At 36.2% G+C, this 23,066-nt stretch overlaps 1 protein-coding gene across 2 annotated transcripts in view; it reads right to left on the reverse strand.

Annotated features, from left to right (window-relative positions):
- Nucleotides 1–23,066, reverse strand: part of EXOC2 (exocyst complex component 2) — a 130,350-nt gene that overhangs the window by 51,903 nt on the left and 55,381 nt on the right. For both annotated transcript variants that reach the window (XM_042806646.1, XM_042806647.1), the window contains exons 11-15: nucleotides 22,895–23,013; nucleotides 11,230–11,355; nucleotides 7,293–7,417; nucleotides 3,371–3,439; nucleotides 2,966–3,123 (exon numbers count right to left, since the gene is read on the reverse strand). In XM_042806646.1, coding sequence (XP_042662580.1) covers nucleotides 2,966–3,123; nucleotides 3,371–3,439; nucleotides 7,293–7,417; nucleotides 11,230–11,355; nucleotides 22,895–23,013 — 597 coding nt within the window. The remainder of the gene's footprint in view (nucleotides 1–2,965; nucleotides 3,124–3,370; nucleotides 3,440–7,292; nucleotides 7,418–11,229; nucleotides 11,356–22,894; nucleotides 23,014–23,066) is intronic.

Below are 23,066 nucleotides of genomic sequence, written 5' to 3' on the forward strand. Positions count from 1 at the left end.
CCATCCACATTGTATCTTTGAAAACTGATCATCCTATTCAGAGAAGATTACTTATTTACTTAATTCAGAAGCTTGCAAATACAGATTTATTTTTCTGTAACATTACAATAATGTCATCACAGCTACTTGCCAACTTTTCCCACTGTCCTCTTGCACTTCACCACCTGCCTTTCTGGATCTATCTCTTGTATAATAATCCTTTTGGAGTCGAAGTAGCTTTTTTGCTGCTTTTATGTGAATACCTAGATCAAATTCTAGGTCCACATCAGGGTTTCTGAGATACTGTTTACCTCTGTTACAACAATAACGGCCCATCAATGGCACCATAAATGGTGACGTGGCTGTGCAGATTGACATGAGTATACACATCTAAAGGAGCCAAAATACAGCTATAGCATCACCTGCAAAGTGAAGAGTGAATTCATTCACTTCATTGCTCTCAACTCTGACCGGGCACAAATCACTAGTTATTATAACTGAAGATGGAAACATTAATTCCCATTTTTTCCTTTAGAAATAGTAACACATCAATTGCTTGCAAGGAATAGTATTCCAGCTTCTAACTAAAAGGCTGCAGTTGTGCTCAGACTTTAGTTAGGGACACAAAGAGAAATTCACTGCTTTTATCCAAATCTTGGATATTTAAGCAAGGACAAGTCAAATGCAGTCATTACCGTTTGCCCTACTGCTAATACTGAGCAAAGCACAGTTACTAGAAAATGCCAAAGAACAGGAGTAGGAAGGCATGAGCAAACAAGTTTGAGTAGTAAGTAGAACATTTCCAATCATCCATCTGTAGGCTCCAGTTCCTTACCCCTGGTGCTGGGCATGAACCATCAAAACCCCACCATTAACGAGACTGCTACCTGCTCAGGACAACTACTGAATTAGTAGATTACATAAATTTGCACTATCTTGGCCATCCAGGAAACACAGGATGTAAAGACCCACCTGTGGGAATTTTATGTGACTTTAGACTGCATAGAAGTCCTGTACTTAGTGTCAATTTCGTTTCTAAGGGAGCACACAGCTGTCACATCCCTAAGATCATATTTTTCCTCATATAACTCATCCTAACAAATACATACCCTTCTAGCCTCACAGTAAGACAGAAGTGTTGCTGACAATAGCTTCACTTTATTGCATAGGTCCAATTTATCTTCTGGAACCTATTCATACTGGACAATGACAGAATGGGGTACAAGAGAAAGACCATGCAACCACCCCACTTTAAGCTGTGTGACAGATATGAACAAGTAGAAGAATTAAGATCACACAGATGTAAGGACAACTCCTTGTTATCTAATTTTCTAAGTTTTAACATTCTTAAATACAAGCAGGAAACAGTAAAACATTTGTGAGATGACTGAAAAGAGTAAAACCCTATCATGTACTTCATAATGACGATGTTAGAAACTATAAAAATAGGACTTAAGCTATTATATAACTTTGCAACAAATAAGTTTTTTATGCAATGTGTAGACTCTTCCTGAGAAGAGTCCACCTTCATCACTGGTGTGAGTCACAAGAATTTATTAGACTGTCAAAGTGTGGGGGCTCAAAAAGAAAAGTACTTGCAGCACTTGCAAAAAACTTCTGACCTGGTCATCACTGGTCAGTACCCCATCATGATATGTTCAGTTCCTCCTCTCCAGATTGCTCCTTTTCTTCTCTACTTTTGATTGCTTTGCATTAAAGTCTAGCTCATCAGTTTACTGAAGTTCGAGCACAGGCATCAGTAAGAACATGAGGTGGCGAAAAGAGTGGGAGGGAGAATTTCCCCTGCTGTCAGTTCAGTTGTTCATTACCAGGGCAGTGGCAAGAGAACAAGAGGAGATTCTCTGAAAAAAGAGCCTTCATATATCCTATAATCTCAGCCTGGATCATCCCTTGGATGACAGGACTCTGGAGCACAACCAACTGTTAGAGAAACCCTTCATTAAATTTTCAAGCCAGTATTACAGATGTACAAGTCTTAAATTTTAGAATTTTATAATTTGAGTGAAATTGATTGCTTCTCATTAAAGGGCAACACTAGTGCCAAAGCCTGTTCCCTCATCCCTTTACATCTTTTCATCAAATGCCAAGTCAGTTCCTTCTTAAATCAGAAGCTTTCCATAAAATTTAGCCAGAATAAGAAACTTCACATGGACATTTTTTTTTTTCTGAAGTGGTTAAAGTACATATAATGTAACTGACAGCAGACTTTGGGAAGGTGTTAAGCAGACTTTACAACAGGTATGTGTAACTGCTAGCTCCATCTGCAGTAGGGATATCTACACGTGATTATAGCCCTTTCTTTTCTTCCTATGTGCTCTGCTTGTTACCTACTTTGAAAACTGCAGATAAAAAGTACAATATCATACCCAGGTATTATTCAAGTTTCCAAAACATAATGACAATTCTCATATCCACTACAGACAAATGGAAGCAAGTTCTGTATATTAATGAGACATTTTATAATTAATGACATGCACATTACTAAGTCTGTTTATAAACTTAATTATAAGCAGAATGACATTATAAGCAGGAGTATCACCTTCTATAAAACAACTGTAAAAGTGAATTATGATTTAATCATGCTATTTTCACCCATTTTGGCAGAGATGGGAAGATGTCTAGCAAATTAAACAGATAATTGCTTTCTACCCCACAGAATCAAATCCTGTTTCATGGAATGTCTATGCTGGGCCAGGCAAGTATTTTATTCAAACTTTTTCATAAGATGCTATGAAAAAAAAAAAGAACATATCGTTATGTAATAAGGGTGTATCATGAGACATTATTTAGTACACTTGCATATAGAATCCTAAATCTAACATAAGTAATTTTTTTGTAATCCTATTTTTGAAAATGTTAATATTCTCACTACTCAGGGTATTTAATACAATAAACAAAACTATTTGTCTTGAAGCACGCATATTCCAGTAATAGCATCATATTGTAGGTCCACAGATCCATTTACCTTACAGTCTGGATAACATGTGTTAGCCACTGGCCAGAAAGTTCAGATTTCATCTCCCAGCCACCATACTGTCTTGATTCTCCTTCTCTGAGGCTGAATGGAAGCAAAGCTCCACGAATAAGCTTTACCAGAGAGTGCATCACTTCCTGAATCATTTTCTGCATCAAAAGGGAAAGAAAAATCAAGCAAAAAGGTGTATCAGTGTGCTTAAGCAGCCATGTACTTGCTATACAAAACAGCTTGGAACGTACAATTTCCAGCTAGCTCCACATGGCAGAGAGCATAGAAGTAGGTGTAAGGGCACAAAGATGATTTAAAAAAATCCAGTTTTCAAGGTGGTGACACTAAATTATCTCGCTATAACGGACAACTGCAAGAAAGCAAGGCTTCCCCCCCATAACTTACCTTGAAATCATTTTGTCTTTGCCTAGCATTTTTCTTCGATTTTTCCATTTGGCCAGATCTTTCAGCAGTCTTGTGAAAATAAGAAAATTGAAAAGTATAAGTGTCTCATAACCACTGTTAAAATAATTCTGAAAATGGGGGTTTCAAAGTGAAGAAGTGAAAACCAATGAGTTTATGATGCAATTATAAAAACTAACTCATGGCGTCTCAATAAGCACAGACTATATATATCAGTACACTCTACTTACTGTAGGTCAGTGTGCTCATGTTTAATTGTGAGGAACAATGTGTATTTAAGACAGACACAAGCATAAGAGTAGCTCAAGCAATACAAACTTCATGAGGTCAAAGTTTTCTCATTGCAATGTTAGTGAGAGTTAAAACTTATATAGTCCAATTGTGCATCAGGTTTATATGAAGAAACTCCAATTTCTCAGCATGGAAGCTGCCCAGAGAAGGACATTGATGTGAAGTGGGAGACACTTGGAATGAAAGTAATCTGGAATTATAACATGTGAGGGGGAAGGTTGAGGGGTTTTTTGTTTTAGGAATAGCATTTTGTTGACAATACTCTTTAAATAATTTAACGAACTGTAAAACAGACTCTGCGAAATAATCAGCATCTTCATGGATGGCTTACTACTTTGAAAACTGAGGAATGTGAGTACACTTTGCATGAGACAGTTACAGTTGAAGAAAAACACGGTTTGACTAATAGTCTTCCTGTTTGTGGTCCTAGCCTTCTGTGGAGTCTACTGAGAACATAGTGGAGTAAATGATACCAAAAAAAGTTATTTCAAATAGTGGGTTAACTGCAGATGTAGAATTTTATCCTTAGAAAATCTCCTATTTTATGTAGGTACAGCAACATCTACTGGACGATAAGTGCAATAACGTGACAAGAGTCTTCTCAAAGAATCAGTTTACTTTCAAGTCACTTATTTGAAATGCTGTATTTTTCAAATCCCCTCTTTAGCTAAAGCATTTCAGAGTTTTAAGGTAAAGTAAATAATTTGAAGTGAGGAAAAAGTAGAGAAAACCAGAACTGCTTAACAGTTTTGGAAAATACATAGCTATGAAACTCTTGTACTTTAAAGCTATGAATTATACAGTTTCAGACAAGGAAAACACCACTTGAGTTATTGCTGTAAATAATACTCACTTCTCTCACCTAATGCCTTAAAAAAAATAATAAGGTGTATTACTTTAAACCTCAGATAGCAACTTAAAATTCACACTGTTTTACAGCTGGATTAAAGAACAACAAAAAAATTCACAGATCTTTGATATATTTTTTTTTTTCTTGGTGGTTTTGCTGAAGACCAATCTTAAACCTTTCCTGCACAGACAGACCAAAACTATCTTGTGGTAAGACCAACGGTTACTACTCACATATGCGACTTCACCTAGAGTGATTCAAAGAACTCAACTTTTTAAACTGTTGAAAATACCACGTAAATCTTTAACTGACAATATTTTAGAGCATATAGGTAACCTTTCAGAACTACAAAGAACACTCCTCCGAAACCCCCCCAAAACCTAAAAACTGAACAACAGAAAATACAGCTTGAAATTCACGTGTGGGAATTTTCTTTCACATTTTAAAAATGTCTTGAAGACTTGAATAAGCTAACTGAAATGACACTCTATACGATTTTCATAGGACTTTTCTTAAAAAACTGTAGCAATCCCCTTGCCTCCTGAATGACAAGAAATAGCAAGCAACATGGTAAAAAAAATTTCTTCATGGACAATTAAAATCTGTATGATTTCAGATAGGAAAACATATAAACCTTGAGTCTTGAATGTGATGTGGTGACAGGTATTGTTAGATGCTCTAGAAGAAGTCTTCTAGCTTATGCCACCCCTCTTCCCATTTGTCCTCAGCTGATGGTTGATTGTGGCATGCAGAACACACAAAAAGGCACCATTCCTCCTCTCTCCCCAAGAACTTGGGGGACTTTTGTAAGGACCAAAGGAGCAGAAGAAATCAAATGTATGAGGATTAACTGCTCAACAGCTCAGAATCTGGCCCAACAGAAGAACAGATGTACCTTAAAGACTAACAGGAAAACTACCTCCTCCTCCTCCTTTTTTTTTTTTTTTTTAATACATGGAAACAATGTTTTGTTCAGACATGACATAAGGTCACTGCATTTTCCACTTGCAGTCATTTTCATGAACAGAATTTCTCAACCTTGTTTACAGTTCAAGTCTCAGTTTCTCTAGAAATGGCTTTCTTTTTCAATGTACTCAGAAAAAAACAATCACAATAACTTAACAGGTGAATTTGTAAAGTCTAATTTCCAGTGGTACTGTTGTCAAATATAAAGGTTGTAATTTCCCTTATGAAATTCATTATTTTTGTGAAAGTCAACAGTACTAAGGTTTATTCTTGATTCTACTTCCTTCACTGAACATTACGAGTGTCATATCTTTGATTTTATCACGTAAAATGAAGATCACAAATAGAATCTATTTCACTGTAGCTACAATGCTCTGTATATTGTGTTCAACATAAAGGGCTACAGTACCTATTAGTAGCATCATATGTGAACGTTATATTGATTTACAGACAATGGCAATAAATAGAACGACTGGAGAAATTAATTCTATAGTCAGTCAGAGAAAAGGAAAATGACAAAATAAGCTTACAGATTTCCTTATTCCAAGGTTTTTGTTTTATTTTCTACTAAAGCTGCAAAGAATAGTAGATATCTATGGCTGCAGTTCTGCTTTAGGGATATTTCTGTAATGGAATACTATAGCTGTGATGATATAAGGATTTAAGCACAGCAGGGCACTGTTTCTATCCTGCCATGCTTACAATCTCAACAACTGAAATGATATAGCAACAGTTAAACAGAGGAGTTTTAAATGCATAAACTTCTAGGTTCTATATACAAGCTGATTTGAATAATACACATGTCCAAAAGGTTGCTTATTTTCCACCTTCTCTGTATCACCCCACATATCTCTGTATCTCTTGCAGACCTTGTCTTCAGATTTTTTTATGACCCAGAATGAGCGAGTCCAAACTGCAGTCAGCAGGACTTCCTAGTGATAGTTATGCAGATGAGGTGTGAACTAGCATCTTATCATCTGCTGATGGGATAGAGCTGCCTTTCACTACACTTCAATCATGTGTTTGTCAGACTTTCTCCTTGGGAATGTGTCATCACTACAGTTCTCCTCCTTCTACTTTCAAAATCTGTTAATAGTATGCAGATAAAAATGGCATGTCATGAATGATTACTTTTTTTTTCCCCCTGCTTCTTGGATTGTCAAGATTATATTTACATAATTTGTAAAAACCAGATCATCTGAGCAAGAGGACTAGAAGCACAGATGATTGCCTTTGACTGCACTTCCAGCCTAGACTCCCTATAGCATGTACGTGTATACCAGTCTGGTCCTTGGTCATTTTGCAGTTCTGGTCTCGAACCTATCCTCAATTCTAAATACTTAAAGCTCGAGAAATGAGTACTCTTGTTCCAAAGAAAGGAAACTTTTTTTTCTGTATTACTTTGTCCTTTACTTATCTTTATTCTTCATGAAGTTTGCTATTTCTTCAGATCACCAATGAAGGGCAGCTGGCCAGCTATGAGTAAGAGATGAAACTACACAGATATTGACTCCAGCATCTGGAACACACACGCATACACCACTGGCAGAATTCTAAGTAATTCCACTGTAAGATTTTACTCTTCTAAAAATAAAGATCTCACTTCTGCAGGTTAGTATTGCAACACATCTTACTTGTCAGGGTAGCATCTCTCAAATGTGTAAGAGTCTACATATTGTTTTATAAACCTTTCTGATTAAAAGAATTCGTCACTTCTTCCAGTGAAGTATACTACTTCAAATATAATTATTATGGAGCTTTGTTACTTAAAAATTATTTATATAGAAGAACCCATACCTCGCTGAATAAGCTTCCATTCACATAAGAAATCCAGAGCTTCCAGAAGTTGGGCAGCTGACTTACAACAAGTTTTGTCAACTTTTCAACAAATACAACTTGCTGAGGAGCTTTATATCGCCAAGCTAAAAGAGGGAGAGGGGACAGAAAAAGCAAAATTAAAAAACTTTGAATTAATAATAAAAAATGTACTACTAGATTATTCCTGCTTTGTATTACACAAGTGACTATACAGTGTCTATATAAAACCTTTCAGGTAGAAATGAAAAAATTTAAAGTACTGTCCATATATGTGTACACAACTGGTACACATACAAGCTCTTTCTTCTCTTCTCATATGCTTACAAGGTGCTAGCACTGTAACAGTATATAAAGAATAGGCACCTTTGTAGGGGTATCTAATGCCATCTACCTAACAATCCACTTAGCCAGTCTTCTGTCTTTAAACCACTCTAAAAAGCTGAGGTAACATGAAAGCAACCAAGATATTAGAAGTTTCAAATGACGAGATAGTGAAGCTGAAGAAACAAGGCTGCTAGGATGGGCTAGTGATTAAGGCAAACAATGGAAACTGGAAGATCTGCCTTATTTCCGACTCAAAAAAAATTTCCATTGTGGCCTAGGGGAAATTGCCAACTTCTCATCTTCATTTGTTTTAGCTGAAAAACAGGGGAGATTCCAACATTGTTGTGAAAACTCAATAAAGTATCACTAATTATGTAATGAGATTCCTAGATGAAGAACACAATCATAAACATATAACACTGCGGCATCTCTCACTTTATGAGACTACTTAACCTCCTGGTCTATTAATACACATCAGGAAAACAGCTTACATTTTGGCAGCAGATAACTTTTCTCAGTTTCTTATCAAATGGGGCAAAGGGAGGTTGGGGAAGAGGTAAAGCGAAAGCTGAACAGAGGCAGAAGAAAGTACTAATTAACACAGAAAACAAAGGAAACTTTGTGAAATACTTTTCTATAATCATCTTACTCCTCGATTGACACTTTCTTGATTATGATATTTTAACAAAACAGGGTATTGGTATATTGGTGTAACAGTGATAAGAGACTTACATTTCACCTCAAGAATTAGTCCACGTTAGAACACTTGGAAAAAGAAATCACAGATTTTTGAAAAAACAAAACATAAAACAAAAAACCCCAAACAAACTACCCACCCCAAAAACCAAACAACCAAAAAACTACAAAACAAAACCAAACCAGGTCCACATCTGCTGCTGTGGGGTTCTTTTGCATATAAACTCTGGCCTTTTATAAATTATAAAAGTTAAAAACATGATATTATGCAGTTAGGCAAAAATAGCTGCCTAATAGCACATTAGGTAGTTGGCTTCACCAGACCCTCACTATTTTATTGTGTCAGTGCCAATCTTAAATCTCCTTGAAGTACAGCATGCCTTTTGCAGCATCCATTTGACAAGGTGCAGATCAAATACTGGTCCATTTCTTTAGTGGACAAATAAGCATCTACACTACCTAAAATGTTCTTTTTCTTCATGTCCGAAAAATTTAGTGACTCTGGATTAATATTTGGAAATAAAAAAAAAAAAAAAATTATCATCACAATGGAAGCCCAAAATCTGGAGAGAGACTTTGACATAACTGAAGTGTAACTCTGCTGATAGTGATGCATCTGCTTAGGAGGCATGAAAACATCAGCGCTCAACTAGCCAGAGAAACCACTCATAGTGGGGACACAGGATGTCAGAGCACTAGTGCTGGTTTATGACTGTCAGAGCACGGGTCCAGACCCATCAGCAGAGAAATTCCTCTTATTAACAGAAGTTGTGACTATGCCAGTAAGCTGTGCCAACACTGCTATCACAAGAGGCTCTGCAATGCCAACAAACCCCAAGTTCTAACCAAAAGCTTTCATCTACTTTGGGAAACCATTTCATCTTCGCCAAAAGCTCCAGCACCAACCCAGGGTCATAACCAGGGATGTCTGTTTCTAACTGGAAACACTGGCAAGATTTGCTTCATGTATGAAATTCTTTTCCCTTCCAGAAAGCACACTTCAGGCTTAGTCCCAAACCTGCAGACAGCAGATATTTATAAGAACAAGCTACTGCACATCATGTCAAAAGGACATTCTGGCCATAAATTCAGGATATTTTGACTCTGTTGCTAGAGAAAGTGCCAATCTACATTAAAGCAGAAATTTTATTTTATTCTATTATAATCTGTGCTGTAACACCCTAAAGATGAAACTAGAACTATTGTTTACATATCCTCATGAACATATGCTCAAGCAAGAGCTGAATGTTATTTGAATGCTGCTGTTTGAATTCGAAGTAATTTGTTCAATCACATGGACACTCACTGTCAATCACATGGGGGGGGGGGGGGAAATCACACCAAAACACCAAAAAAGCCCAGCAATATCATTCCTTAAATTTGCTAAAAAAACCAAACAAAACAAAACAAAAGGATGTCCAAGCAACCTGAAAACAGAGCACATCATGACATATTTGGAATGGCAGCTCCTGCCCAGGTATCATAAACAGTTGGTTTGCTTTGTCTCTCCACTCAGAGAAAAGCAAGAATGGCAGAGCTTTCAACTGTTCCTAAGCATGCAGTGGGCACGTACACCTAAGTACCAACGAACTCAACTCAGAGGCAACTCATTCTAACTCTAGGGTGTTTGTGGTGGATTGGGCTCCTAAGCTATTATGATGCTCTGATCCTCCAGTTTTCCTATGAAACTTGGTTTAAACTGCTGGCTACAGAATCTGCAAAGCTCAATGAAGACTTATCTTTTCCAGTTTGTAAAAGGTTATGGATCCATAACTAAGACTCTAAAAGCAAAGGTAACCAGCTGAATTGAAACTGCCTTCCATAGATGCAACTATTTAAGCAGACACACATGCAAAAGAATTCAAACAAGACAAAAATAAACTGGATTTTAGATATAGTTTGCTACACTGTGTGGCATGTATATTAGTGGATGCTTTGGGTTAAGAAAGGACAAGGGTAACAGTAATACAGTAATGTAATTACTTGGTATACGTGTATATTTTGAAGAGTGTGCAATTTATATTTTGAAATAAAAACATTCAACCTCAGACTGTAATGCTATTTAATTATCGTGCATGTGAAGATACACTGTGGCAGCACAAGAATATACAACTCTCATTATTCTTCATTCTCTGTTCTCTAAAGATTCCCTTCACTGCTGCTCTTGCTCAAAAAAAAAAAAAAAAAAAAAAAATCAGGTATACATAGATGGTTTTTCAAAGAAGTCCACAGAACTGGGAGAAGAGCAACATCAAACCAGACCAAGGCCAGAAAGTTCTCCATAAAAACCTGATTTCTGCAAAAAAGTACTTTTGTAAGAAACTACCTATCCTGTGAAAAATGTTTCTGTCTCCTGTGATGGCACCATTGAAAGACTCCTGAGATGAAGGTGTTTGGACAAGGGTGTTGAAGACACATGACACAAAGGCTCAGCTGGTTGTGGACACACTGCTCGGGTTTAGTCACATGCTTTTGTTTCCCTTTCTGGGTTTACAGAATTAGAGAACAAGGACAGGATATGTGAAGTCACAGAAGGAGCAAATACAAGGACAGCATCTTAGCAAACACACAGAAAAGTTATAAGAGCAGCAAAAGGTCATAGGCAGTTGGTGGTTATGTATGCAAAAAAAAAAATTTTTGTTTTGCAGAAAAAAGACTATTTTTACCTTGACTGCATTTTAAGAAGCAGATTTCAGTGATGAACTGCTCTTTGCTTGCAAAAAAGCACAGAGGACTCCTTTAGTAAGCAATGGTAAGGCATGAGAAGAAAGAATTTTATTTGGTAAAAAAACAAAACAAACACACTGAATGCGGGCTTCTGTTTGGGTTTTTTGACTATACCACACACTAGACCTAGGGAACTGCAGCTTTGTTTTTCCAAATAAAACATGCCTACCATCATCACGGCCAGACTGAAAGCTGCTGCCCCTTTTCAATGAAGCAGTTTGACTGAGATGGCCAATCGGTGATGGACGCACATCACTGTCCAGGTCTAACATGGGGCTGTGGAGCAATGCATTGCCTAGGGAGAAGGGGGAAAAAAAAAAAAGTTATAATGATTTTGCACATCAACTGACATGAAACATCATGCTGCATGTGGACTTCTAATTTAGTTCTGAAGTGATACAAGACAAAAGTTATCTAGCAAAAACATTCTTAGTCTTACTTATTTAGGCTATTCATCTTCTCCTAAGCTATTCAGTAACACACCACTATTGACTCCTGTAGCAAAGCCAAAACCACAAATACCATGTGGGAAATATCATTCTTTGGTCTGTATGTTTCTCCGTTTTTACTTTAATTAATGCCCTACAATTAGTTGCTTGAAAGCCATAGATAAATATCTATTTATGCCATTAGTGACATGGCACACACTTTTTTTCTGGTGTATGTCTAAATATACTTTTCAACAGCAACAGTTTCTTGTACCTCTAGCTGAAGCAGTTAAGGGCAGAGTGCTCAACAGCTTAGTTGTTTGACCTGTGCAGACTTCAGGTAGAAAGAATCCATCCATCATAAAGTGGAAGAACTAATGGCATTGTACACTTGTGTATGCCTGTAAACCACTCCATACATACATGTCCACAAACACACAAAATATTTCCCAGTGAGACAGTTATTGTCCCTGATTAATTACTTTTTTTCTTTTTTATGTAGGTCACTATCAGCAAGTCCTAATCAATGATCTAATATGATGGAGATGGATACTTGGAATCTAATGCACATTTTGGAAAACAACCATATCTTAATGAGCAGACCGTGATGATTTTTTAACGTACTGTAACACTGCCAATATTTCTCTTAAAGTCTAAATTGCTGCTTTATGCATTTATATAGACACATTTCTGAAGGTAGCTGTTAAAAATTATTTTAGTACTGGCCAACTGAGTTGTAACAGCTAAACTTAAATTAATCACAATTCACAGAATTATAAAACAGCCCAGGTTGGAAGGGACCTCGAAAGATCATCTGGTCCAACCTTCATGGGAAAGGAAGCCTATGTGAGATTATCTAGCGCCCTGTCCAGTTGGGTCTTAAAAACCTCCAGGACTCTACCACATCCCTGGGGAGGTTGCTCCAGTGATTGATGGCTTTCACCATAAGCCTCTCCTGATAATTCATGCTGAATTTTGTAGTGAGAACCTCAGTGTTTGGGTTTATATTGCTTGATCTTTCCATCAATACCTACACTTACTTAAAATAACTGGAAGGCCACACAGTAAGAGCACCAGCTGCAACACTGCAATACTCAGATTCAAGAGTAACAAAAAGTAAAAAGAATTTGAAGAAAATTTTTTCTTAATTTATGCTGCTGTCAGACCAGTATGGCAGTAAAGATATACCTAGACACTTTACTTCAACAGCTGGGGCTTAAAGAGCAACATTAAGTACTGTGAAACTTATCCCAAACTTCCAATAGGTGACAGTATTGGGTTTTAGTTCCTTTTGACAGAAGTTCTTCCCCTCATAATTCTTTAACGGCTTTTAAAGAGATTTCCTGTGGCCTTATTGTTGCATTGTCATTATCAAACTCTCTGTTGGTTCCTGCATTCATCTTATTACTGTTCACATTATAAAACACCTAAGTAAATAGATCCATTTGCTATGTAGTTCATAATCATAATAGACATACTGCATTAACTGACTTAATGAATCCATCTGTTCTATCTTTAGCCTGTACTATGATTCTGTTGACTATTTAAATCCTACACCACTTATTAAAAATAACTAATCCTTATGACACTTAAAATTGATGAGTTTTTGGCACTACGTACTCTGCTACAGTTGATTTAAGTATACTATCCACTGTCACCATGAAGAAGTTCTACAATGAGTTTGAATAAGAATTTAGGGAAAGACTTTGCCATCTGAATGAACTAAAAATACAGAATAACAACGAAAAAAAACTAAAGCTATCAGAAGCTTTTAAAATAGGTATGTATGCTACAAGTGCAAATAATTAATTATTGACACATACAATGTAACTGTCCATGTAACACATCTCTTTAAGGTCACACAACTTCTGTATCTATGATTTAAACATCTATGACTTATAAAACAGATCTTAATTATTACAAATTTACAACATTAACTTCTGTGAAAACGTTCCAGCAAGCTTGTCGAATGAAGTAAAAACAAACAAAAGTTTCTTCCTCTCCAGATTAAAAAACCCCACACATTTGATATCTTACAGAGATTCTATCCAGAATAAAAAGCAAACTGTATAGAAGACCCTGAGAAATCTGAAGTGCCTCACATAGTTCTTGGGCTTCCATAAGTATTTGACTCTAGATTCTACACATCTGCATTTTATTTGAGTGAAAAAAAAAAAAATTGTATGTTAAGGACAAATCAGAATTTCAGAGGTATTGCTAGTTAAAACATATACTAGAAAACCAAAGCAAAACAAAAAAACGTCAAAGGTGCAGCAATGCTATCTTCACAAGCACTAGAATTAGAAAAAGTCATGATACACCAAAACTTCCCTCTTTGATGTCTTCACATAGAATTTAGTCGCTTACCCTTCAAACACCTTGTTAATATGAGGAATTTCTTGTTAACAGATGGTTTCTAAAAATGACAGTGCCAATTAAACCTCAGAATTAAGAAAAACAGACACACTTACCAAAACATCTTAATGTGAATTAGTTCAATTAAAACCATTTGCTGCCTGAGGTAGCTGAAAACCTGAAAATTCTGTATTACTACTGATACACTAACCCCACTCAAATGGTTTATATATTCACCAGTAACAGAGAACATGTAAAGAATACTCTCTTGTTCCACCAGAAAAACCACATCATCAGTTTGCAGCTGTACCAGGAAAAGAAAGTTTAACATGAACTAATTTCTTAATTGGTTGTCTAGCATTACAAGCAAGTATAACACAGCAGCAGGGAACTACAACAGCACATATACCCTCAGGACTAATAAGCATCTGGACTACATTAACAAAGCTGATTTTGCTTTCACCGAACCAGAAGATAGCGCTTGAAGACTGCACACTAATGCATAAATCTTGTAAAAAAAGTGAGAGTTAACTTAAAAACAATTTTCCCCATCCTAACTTGTTTCCTCTCTAGAGCCAGCAGCTTAAATTTAGCAGCATAATGTAATACAATGAATTAGTATTAGTATAGAATGTTGATAATTTTTAGAAATCTAAATAAACTAATGAAATAATAATTTACTGCCCATTCATTATTCGATTCATGTACTATTTCTACATGAATATACTCTGAATATAGGACAGCAACAACCTAAGGTTTCAAGAAATTAACTTTTTACTGTGCTAACAGGTTTTAAGATGTATAAAGACCATGAACAACATGCTCCTGGCAGTTCTTAACTTTTTTTTTTAATATACTGCATCTTTGAAGTTACAGAAGTATTTTTTTCCAATATTTCCATTTATTTTTTTTTTAAAAAAAGATTTTACCAGGTTTCAAATTTTTGTGCACAAATATTTTAAAGGTATGTAGAATGAAACAAAACCATTCAGATACTATATGTAATATGAATAGTTAAATGGTTTTGTTCAGTCCTCTTCTGTTCAAGTGCAGTAAGATCGCACCAAAATAAAGATCTGAAAACAAAAAAAGCAGTGCTTTTTTAGGTCATTTATTTAATTTGTGCTTTCTTTTTCTGTAAATCAAGTCACCTGTTCTGACCCCTAATTGCAGGTTTTCTCCAAATTTATCAGTACTGGAGTTGCTAAAGAGTACTCATGTGCCTACAGTACACTGATGGCTCACATACATACCTTGACCTCATTTTTTTGAGATGTTACCTGCATGCAGCATGTTGCAGCCTCAGTGAAAAAGATGACTGGTATGGAGTGTGCCTAAAATAGATTTTTCTATGATCTGCAAACCAGTCAATGATTTAGATCTTTAAAAGCAGCTTTACCTTCTTATTTTGAAATTATTACACCAATCTGAGTGCAAAAATTGTTCTGCAATATTCACCACTTCACAACTCTGCTTCTTTGGGGTTTTTTTCTTCCCCCTCAGTCTGACAGGCAGAGGTTTGTGGGAGTCACACATCTCTCACCTCCCTTCCGTAATGCAGCCTCAGCCACTCTGTAATTCGGCCAGGCCAGTGCATCACTTACAGGACATTCAGCTAAAGCTTTTTACAAAAGCTACTTGTTGATCACAGGATGATATAGTGCCACTACTTTTTGCAGTGACAAGGAAAATTGTTAACAAGTGACCAACTTTAGGCTGAGTAGTTTTTCAGTGCAATTTTCCATGGTAAGTGAAATATCAGTCATTACACAGACTTGCTTATATGCAGCATGTATATGAGCAAGATTAAATAAAATAAAATAAAATAAAGTAAAAAAGACCCTACAGATGTGCAGCCAGGTGAATACAGTCACTGTATTCTTTCATCCATTATGTATCTTAGAGATTTTTCTCACAGGCTACAATAGTGAGGGAAGGCTGATCTATAGCCTCCGGACTCTCTGAAGGGCGGCAGACTTCCTTACCACCCTTAAACACCTTTGAACATTTTTTCCTGTGCACAGCGGGCCCTTGTCCTGTGCTACAGCCTGACCACCCACTGTTGCTTGTTGACCAAACACACAGTGCCTGGAGCCCGCACTGACACAACCAGCATAAGATTCCTTTCAAGGACACCACATTGAGAATTTTGGTTTGTCTAGGAAAGAAATTAGGCGAGCAGGAGAAATTACCAAAAAATTAACCTGCTCTATAGATGAATGATTGTATTTTATTCTTTTTCTTTCTAACCTTATATTAATTAGGAATCTGACATTTTTAAATGATCAAGAAGAAAATGGGTTGTATTTCTAGCAGGGAGATGAGTGTGGAAGATTAAAAACTGCTGTACTGTATGGAACAAACATTTTTGGAATACATTTAAAAATCAATGGTTTTTAAAATCTTAAGGCTAGCCTTCATTATACCAAGTGTATTTATACTGAAACAATTTTTCAGTTTACCACAGAAAGGGTAATTGGGCTGATTATTTCTAGTGGTGTTGTAAGTATTTCACAGCCTAAAGGTAAGCCTTACTGTCAGTCCTGCAGGCCAAAAAAATACTGAAGCAAGAGCTAAACACCTTAATTTCAGCACATAAATAAAAATGACATCATTTGACTAGCACTAGTAAAATGCACCAGTGGACATTAAGATCTTCAGCAACTTTGTAAACAACCTGCTTTTACTTAATTGCCTGAATAAGGACTTAAAAGACTAGTACAGACACGAAGGTAAAATTCCGGCCAAGAAGAGTTTCACGTTATCTTCAGTGAAGATCACGGAAAGAACTCTTAAAATCAGTTTTGATTTTAAACTACCTGTGCTGCTTTTTAATCACAGTATTTACTGTCTTTATAATACTTTAAATAATATTTAAATAATTATTATATAAATTATTACATTAAATAAGAATGTCCCCTTCACTTTTGAACATGTCAGATTCTACTAAAAACTCCAAGCAGCAGCAAAGTTACAGACAGATACAGGTGGTACAAGACGACAACAAATTCAGTGTCAAACTTTGTACTGTTTAATTTATTATTTTTTTTTAATTAATAACCCATTAAGGGTTTGCTTGACATCTGCTGTCAAAAGGGTATTTCTGCTATGGACAGGGGATGTGGTTTAGACGTGAAATGGCTCCCAGCTGTAAGAAATCTTCCTCCAGATGTACAGTAAGCAAAGTCAATGGAAGAGAACCAGCTGCTAGGATAACAAATTGAAAAGGCCCTTTTGACACAAGCCTTGCCGGCCTGACTGATCTAACAAAGATGGATCATTCATTGCAAGGTGAATAGAATCTCAGTGTGGCAGAGAAGAAAGAGCAACACGGTCTAAGCATCCATCTCTCTCCTTCACACTATATACAGCTGCTGTTACTCTGGCACAGAAAAACCCCACATAGTTTTTTACAGTATCTGGAGAGCTGTGCATCATACTGTGAGTTCTGCAAAAGTTGTACTTTTTTTCACAGCAAGATGAACTACAACAAAAATCACAATGACTGAACTAGTATACACACCCATTTTGAGAGCCGTCTCCATGCTGGGAACTTTAATAGGTTGTATATTATATATTTTGCAACCCAAAGGGCAATAGAAAGATCACACTACAAACTGTGTTAGTGTTTCTGTTTACAGTTTTAGTTTGTAAAGGGTATTAACAGATAGATTATTTGCAGTAATGTTATGTAGTATCTCAGTAAGACCTGTTAAGAAATGAAGACTTTTTCAGTCAGTTTGATGATAACTAGATTAGAGTCCCTATCCATTTTAGCTCAAAGGATTATGAAACCTAAGCCACTATGAAAGTCTAAGCAAATAACCACTGGCCACACAGAACCTCCAAAGCTTCTTTCCCTGATACTCATGTTAAGAATCCAGTTGCTTAACTAATTTTGGATATCTGTCCAGTGCCCCAGGCAAATTTCAAACTAAACCCAATTTATTTACATTTTTTAAAGTCATTTTACATCTCCCAGTTTCCTGTACTGCAACAAGTCTGAGAAGCATAAACCATAGTGAAGAACTACAATTATGCCTTAATAATAGGAGAATTGCCAAGTGAAGATAAAAATTACAAATATGTAAAATCTTCACTGAAAGAAACCATTTACTATCCAGGTACCAGGTTTTGAAAGTCCCCAGACTTCTTCAAATCAGAAGTTCAAAGTTCAGAAGCAGCCATTCAGGCTTTAGCCAATACAAGGCATAATATACCAGCACAATTCAGTTTATCGTTCAACTATCTCTTGCTAGAGATTTACAAAATAATGATTTGAGTGAGCATAGTGCTCTTCCACATTAAGCTTTATATTCACAGGCTTCAAAACAATGCTTTTTTTCCTGTCTATTCAGTATCAAGCATCCCCCTCTAACATATCTACGTACTAAGTAAACAGCAGCAAACTGTCTTTACCTACTTCAGGTCCAGCAGGCAGCAACAGTGGGATGCAATCAGATTTATAGAAGGAATTCATCAACGCTTCAGGAAATAACTTCATAACCATAAAAAAAGGTTTCAAAAACAATAAAAGAACACAACTGCCTATTCCATTAGTAAGGCAGATATTTTAAATAGAAAACATAAAAAGTTAATAAATCCACATATTTACAAGCATTACTATGTCAGCAGAGCTAGAGCTCCAGCCAGTTGCACATGGGTCCCATAACTACAGTTACACCTTTAATGGAAGAATCTGACCATCAAAGAAGTAGGAGAATGGCTTAGTGTAAGGACACGTGCACAGGAACTTTACGATTTGGGCATCCCCTGTACTGCCTCGTCCACTATGACTTTGGCTATGCTGTTTGATCTTTTTGTCCTGGCTGCTCATACTTCAGAGCAGGAGAAATTCAGATGTGCTGTCATATATGCATATTCACTCACTCCTTAAAACATGTGGGCTTGGATTCCAGCAGTTTCTCATAATATGAGCATCATCTGCCTCCATATTTTTTTTTTTACCTCACAAATGAGGAAGGTCTACTACAGCTATACAGAGCAAGAGACAGATGGGCTAAAAGCAATGATGGGTAAGTAACAACAGCCATATCTAGGCTTGTAATGAAACATTAATCTACATAATTCAACACTAATCAGTAAACCAACAGGGTTGTTTAGACTGAGGGGAAACTGTATGGTAATACACACAGAGATTATTCCTCAAGAGAAACATGCACCAAAATGCTGCTGTAAAGTACTTCATACACAGGACTTAAGAAAATTCCCCATCCTACTTGTAACCATTGAATTAAATGCAACCAATTAACTAGTGATCAGATTGCTACATCTTTTATGATTAATAATTGTCTATTAAAATCAAAAGGAAACATCCAATTGAATAATTTGCTGTTGGTAGCTGTCAGCCTTTAAGTCACACTGCTAAATTATCTGACAAAGCTTAGCACAGCTTGATATACCTTTCAGTTTTTGGAAATAATATTAACACAAGTTAGATTAACTGAAAACAGACAGTATTTGAAACACATAGGACTTCTGCTAACCCCGGAAACAAATTCCAAGAAGAAAATACAAAACCATTACAGTCCTGTAAACTTGCCACTGTTTCTTCTTTCAGGCTGCATCAGAGATTGTACTATGCTATGATGCTTTAGAGTTCTAGGACATGCTTACAACTGCAGAGTATTTCTACAAAATGGAGTTAATCTCTAGCAATGTCCAAGCACAGAGACTTTCTTTTTTAAAAAAAAACCTTTTTCATGTGATAGTACTACTGAAAGTGAAGGATTCACAGATAAAAAGATATATACTTAGATATAAAACTAAAATAAACATGTATTTCAGTACATCTCTAATACACAATTTTCTGATAGCACCTTCAACCACCTCAGCATGTATATTATCTCACTCCACTCTTCAAGTATGCTTAGGAAAGAATTGAAAGTAAAGTTATTAATGAGAGGACAATAATCAGACAAAGATAAAGAATCTACAGAGGATGTAGAAAAGTAGATTTACTTCTTACCAATATTGGGGATTTGTTTGGAGTACCATTATTAGTGGCCTAGATGAGATGATACATCACTAAAACTCTTAAGAAAAGATAGGAGAAGATTCTATTTCTATATAAGAAAGTGGAATTGTTTAATTTGCAATGACTAAAAGGTCAGCCTCCTAGTAGTGTGGAGACAACTGGAACAATTTTGTCCCACAGAGTATGCTTCTCATATCAGTGATTGAAGTAAGTTCTCCTTAGAATTCACTTAGGTTTGGGTTTTAGCTTGTTTAGCAAATAATTGCCATGTTAACCTTCCCTTCCAGAACACATCATGGCCAGCAAATAAATTCTTCTAGAATATTTACTGTTTGACAATCAGCTACAAAATCCTGTTCAGAACGCCTAGTAGAGTTTTCCAAAAAAGACTTTTCCAGGTAAGAAAAGCAAAGGCTTTCATCCAATTCCAAATCCATTACAGGTAGCAAAATCATGTGTAATGACTCAGAACACAGCTCTACTTTGAAAGCTAATAAAATAGCAGCAAAATGCTCTGGCATAAACTCAGTTGAAAGTTGAAAAATTGTGCACAAATGCAAAAATAGATACAATCTGCTACTGAGGTTTAAGTTTACTGTGCTGAAAAGTTTTGACTCAGTCAGTTTGAACCCACAGATTCACAGTCAGAAGAAGAACTATGCTAAGAATAGCCAGAAATTGTTAGTATGTTCAAGGTGGAACTGTAATCGCTGCCTGCTTATTCCAGCACACTCAATACAAAGACTACCATCTGCTAGTAACAATGTCTATTATCTCTGTTAAAAAGGGAAACCTAGAAAAAGTTTTAATGCCCTGTTCATTACAGTATCAGCCTTATGACTCACCTCTTCCTCCAAATGCTTGATATGCCAAAGAATCTTTTTTGGAAGCATGTTTTAAATGGAGAACTTTTATGTTAGAAAATTTATTGCTATTTTCTCTTTAAAAAAGTCTGAATTTTTGAACATGTGAACCACATTTTTAACTTGTTTAAGTTGATTAGATTCCTCTAAGTCTTGCATAACCAATTTGATATCTGTAAGTAAAACCCCACACTTTTCCTGTTTGAAAAGCATACATCTATTAAAGTAGATTAAAACACATTCCATGCCTCTGATCACAATCAGCATTGTTCTACTTGGCAGTTAAAACCAATTCTTCTGACTTTTCTTTTTTTCCTTCTTCCATCTGGTATATGCCAAAATTAAAGATTTATGGAAAGGAAAAAATCACATTTAGCAACCTTCCTCTGTCCTGTGAGATACTAAGTGAGAAATTCCATCAACCAGAATAATTTCTTGAGTATTTTACAATCTGTACAGAAATTACATCAGTAAGTGCCACATAAAAGGCTGGAAGAAAACTACTGAAATTTGATGAGCTCTTTAATAAAAGTGATAATATATTAGCATTTGTTTCATACATGCATTAAATATTAATTATTCATACATGCTTTACTGGGCATTGAAGTTATTCAAGTTCCCTCTTCTGTGAGCCAAACAAAGCTGCTAACATAATAGCCCCTTTGATAGTATGACTGAGGTAAGCAGATTTGTTGCAATAAAAACACCAAACAGGTTGAGATTTTCAAGAGAAGCCTAGGAATTTAGACACATTTTCCATTAATTTACTGGAGCCTGCATATCAAAATTATATAGACTACTAAAACAAAAAAAAAAAAAGTCTTGAGCACTTAGTATCTTCATGTCCCTAGTTTTCTTGCTAACAAGTTGAGAGATGGCTATATAACATTTTGCAAGTGACAGGAGAAAAAGAAAGCTTAGAATTGTTAATCATGGTTGGTTTTACAAGTGAGTTTTGCTCCTGACAGCTGCATGTTGCGGGGGGTGATGGTGGTGTCTCAGGGCTTTGATGAGCATGGAAGATGGGGATGTTTTAGAAACACTCTGAATTTTGACCAGGAGGCCAAGAAACCAACCTGGCCTTCCAGCAGGTCCCACACCACTTCACACTGTGTACTGGAACAAAGATGGTCTGTGCACACTTTCAGCTAAAACTTACTGACATTGCTGTCATATGTAATGCACCCTCTGAACTCTATACCTGATGTCATAGCCTCCTGCAGCAATTTTACAGCACATTTCTGCAGCAGCTCAAATGCAGTAAAATTTTTGTGGTTTCTCAGAATAGAACACCTTATTTGGTTTGGGATACACATGCACTAAACATAGGAGTTATCTATAGGCCAAGAAAGGCCAGATTCCAATATGCCTACTCATTTTAGAAATAGCAGCAAACTCAGTAAGACTTCTTGAGAAACAAGGCACTACATGCCATTTTCTAATTTGAAAATCCAGTTTTCAGATTCTACTACTAGAAATGCCAGGCCACCAGCCTCCCACCTTTTGAAAATACGCTAATGTGATGGACTGTGTTAACTGGTAGCTAAGCTGATGCTACACCTGAAAGCAATACCTACACACTTTGAGGAGTAACACTGGCAAAGACAGAGTAGAACTAAGTATTCATATTGGTCTTAATATCACATCATCTAAACATCCCATTTGTCCAACTCACAGGTCTGTGCCTCAACAGCGTAACCTGAATTTTGAAACTGCACAGGAACAAAGAACAGGAGAACACCGTATTATGATCCACTGCATATCAAGAAGTAACACATTATTCCATTATGTCCCAATGCCCTGCATATCCATATACTAATGGCATGTCTTGTGACAAAGAAATCTAACTGGCAGATTCAGACAACAATCAAAATTTCATGTGACCTCAAAGAAGTATTTCAAGAGGACAGTAAACTTCAGATAAACGATTGAAATGTAATGCTTTTTCCATGTAAAGAACTTAGAAGTTGTAAGTTAAACAAAAAGAAAACTCCAACTGCTGTTTTGTTTTTATAATAGAATAAAGAAAAAATACGAATTAGTATTCAACTTTGTATAAAGCTATCAAAATTGGTGGGGGAAAAAATCCAAATATCATTTGTACACTAAAACTTGTCAAACAAAAAGCATTGCCAAATTCCTAAATGTCAAAAAAATATATATATATTTAAACTAAAAATATATCCTTGCCTTTTTGTTCTTTAACATAGCTCTCCTTACAGTTGTGCATGAGTTGCAGAATCCACTGATGTTGAGCACCAATGCACTGCCAAGCTGGGTCCCCAGGCGCATGAAGATCAGAAAGATATCTGTAAAACCCAGTCCAAAAATCACAGCTTTGACCTGACACACTGAAGGCCTC

Source organism: Tyto alba, unplaced genomic scaffold (genome assembly GCF_018691265.1).
Source record: "Tyto alba isolate M040663 unplaced genomic scaffold, T.alba_DEE_v4.0 Super-Scaffold_48, whole genome shotgun sequence".
Lineage (NCBI taxonomy): Eukaryota > Metazoa > Chordata > Aves > Strigiformes > Tytonidae > Tyto > Tyto alba.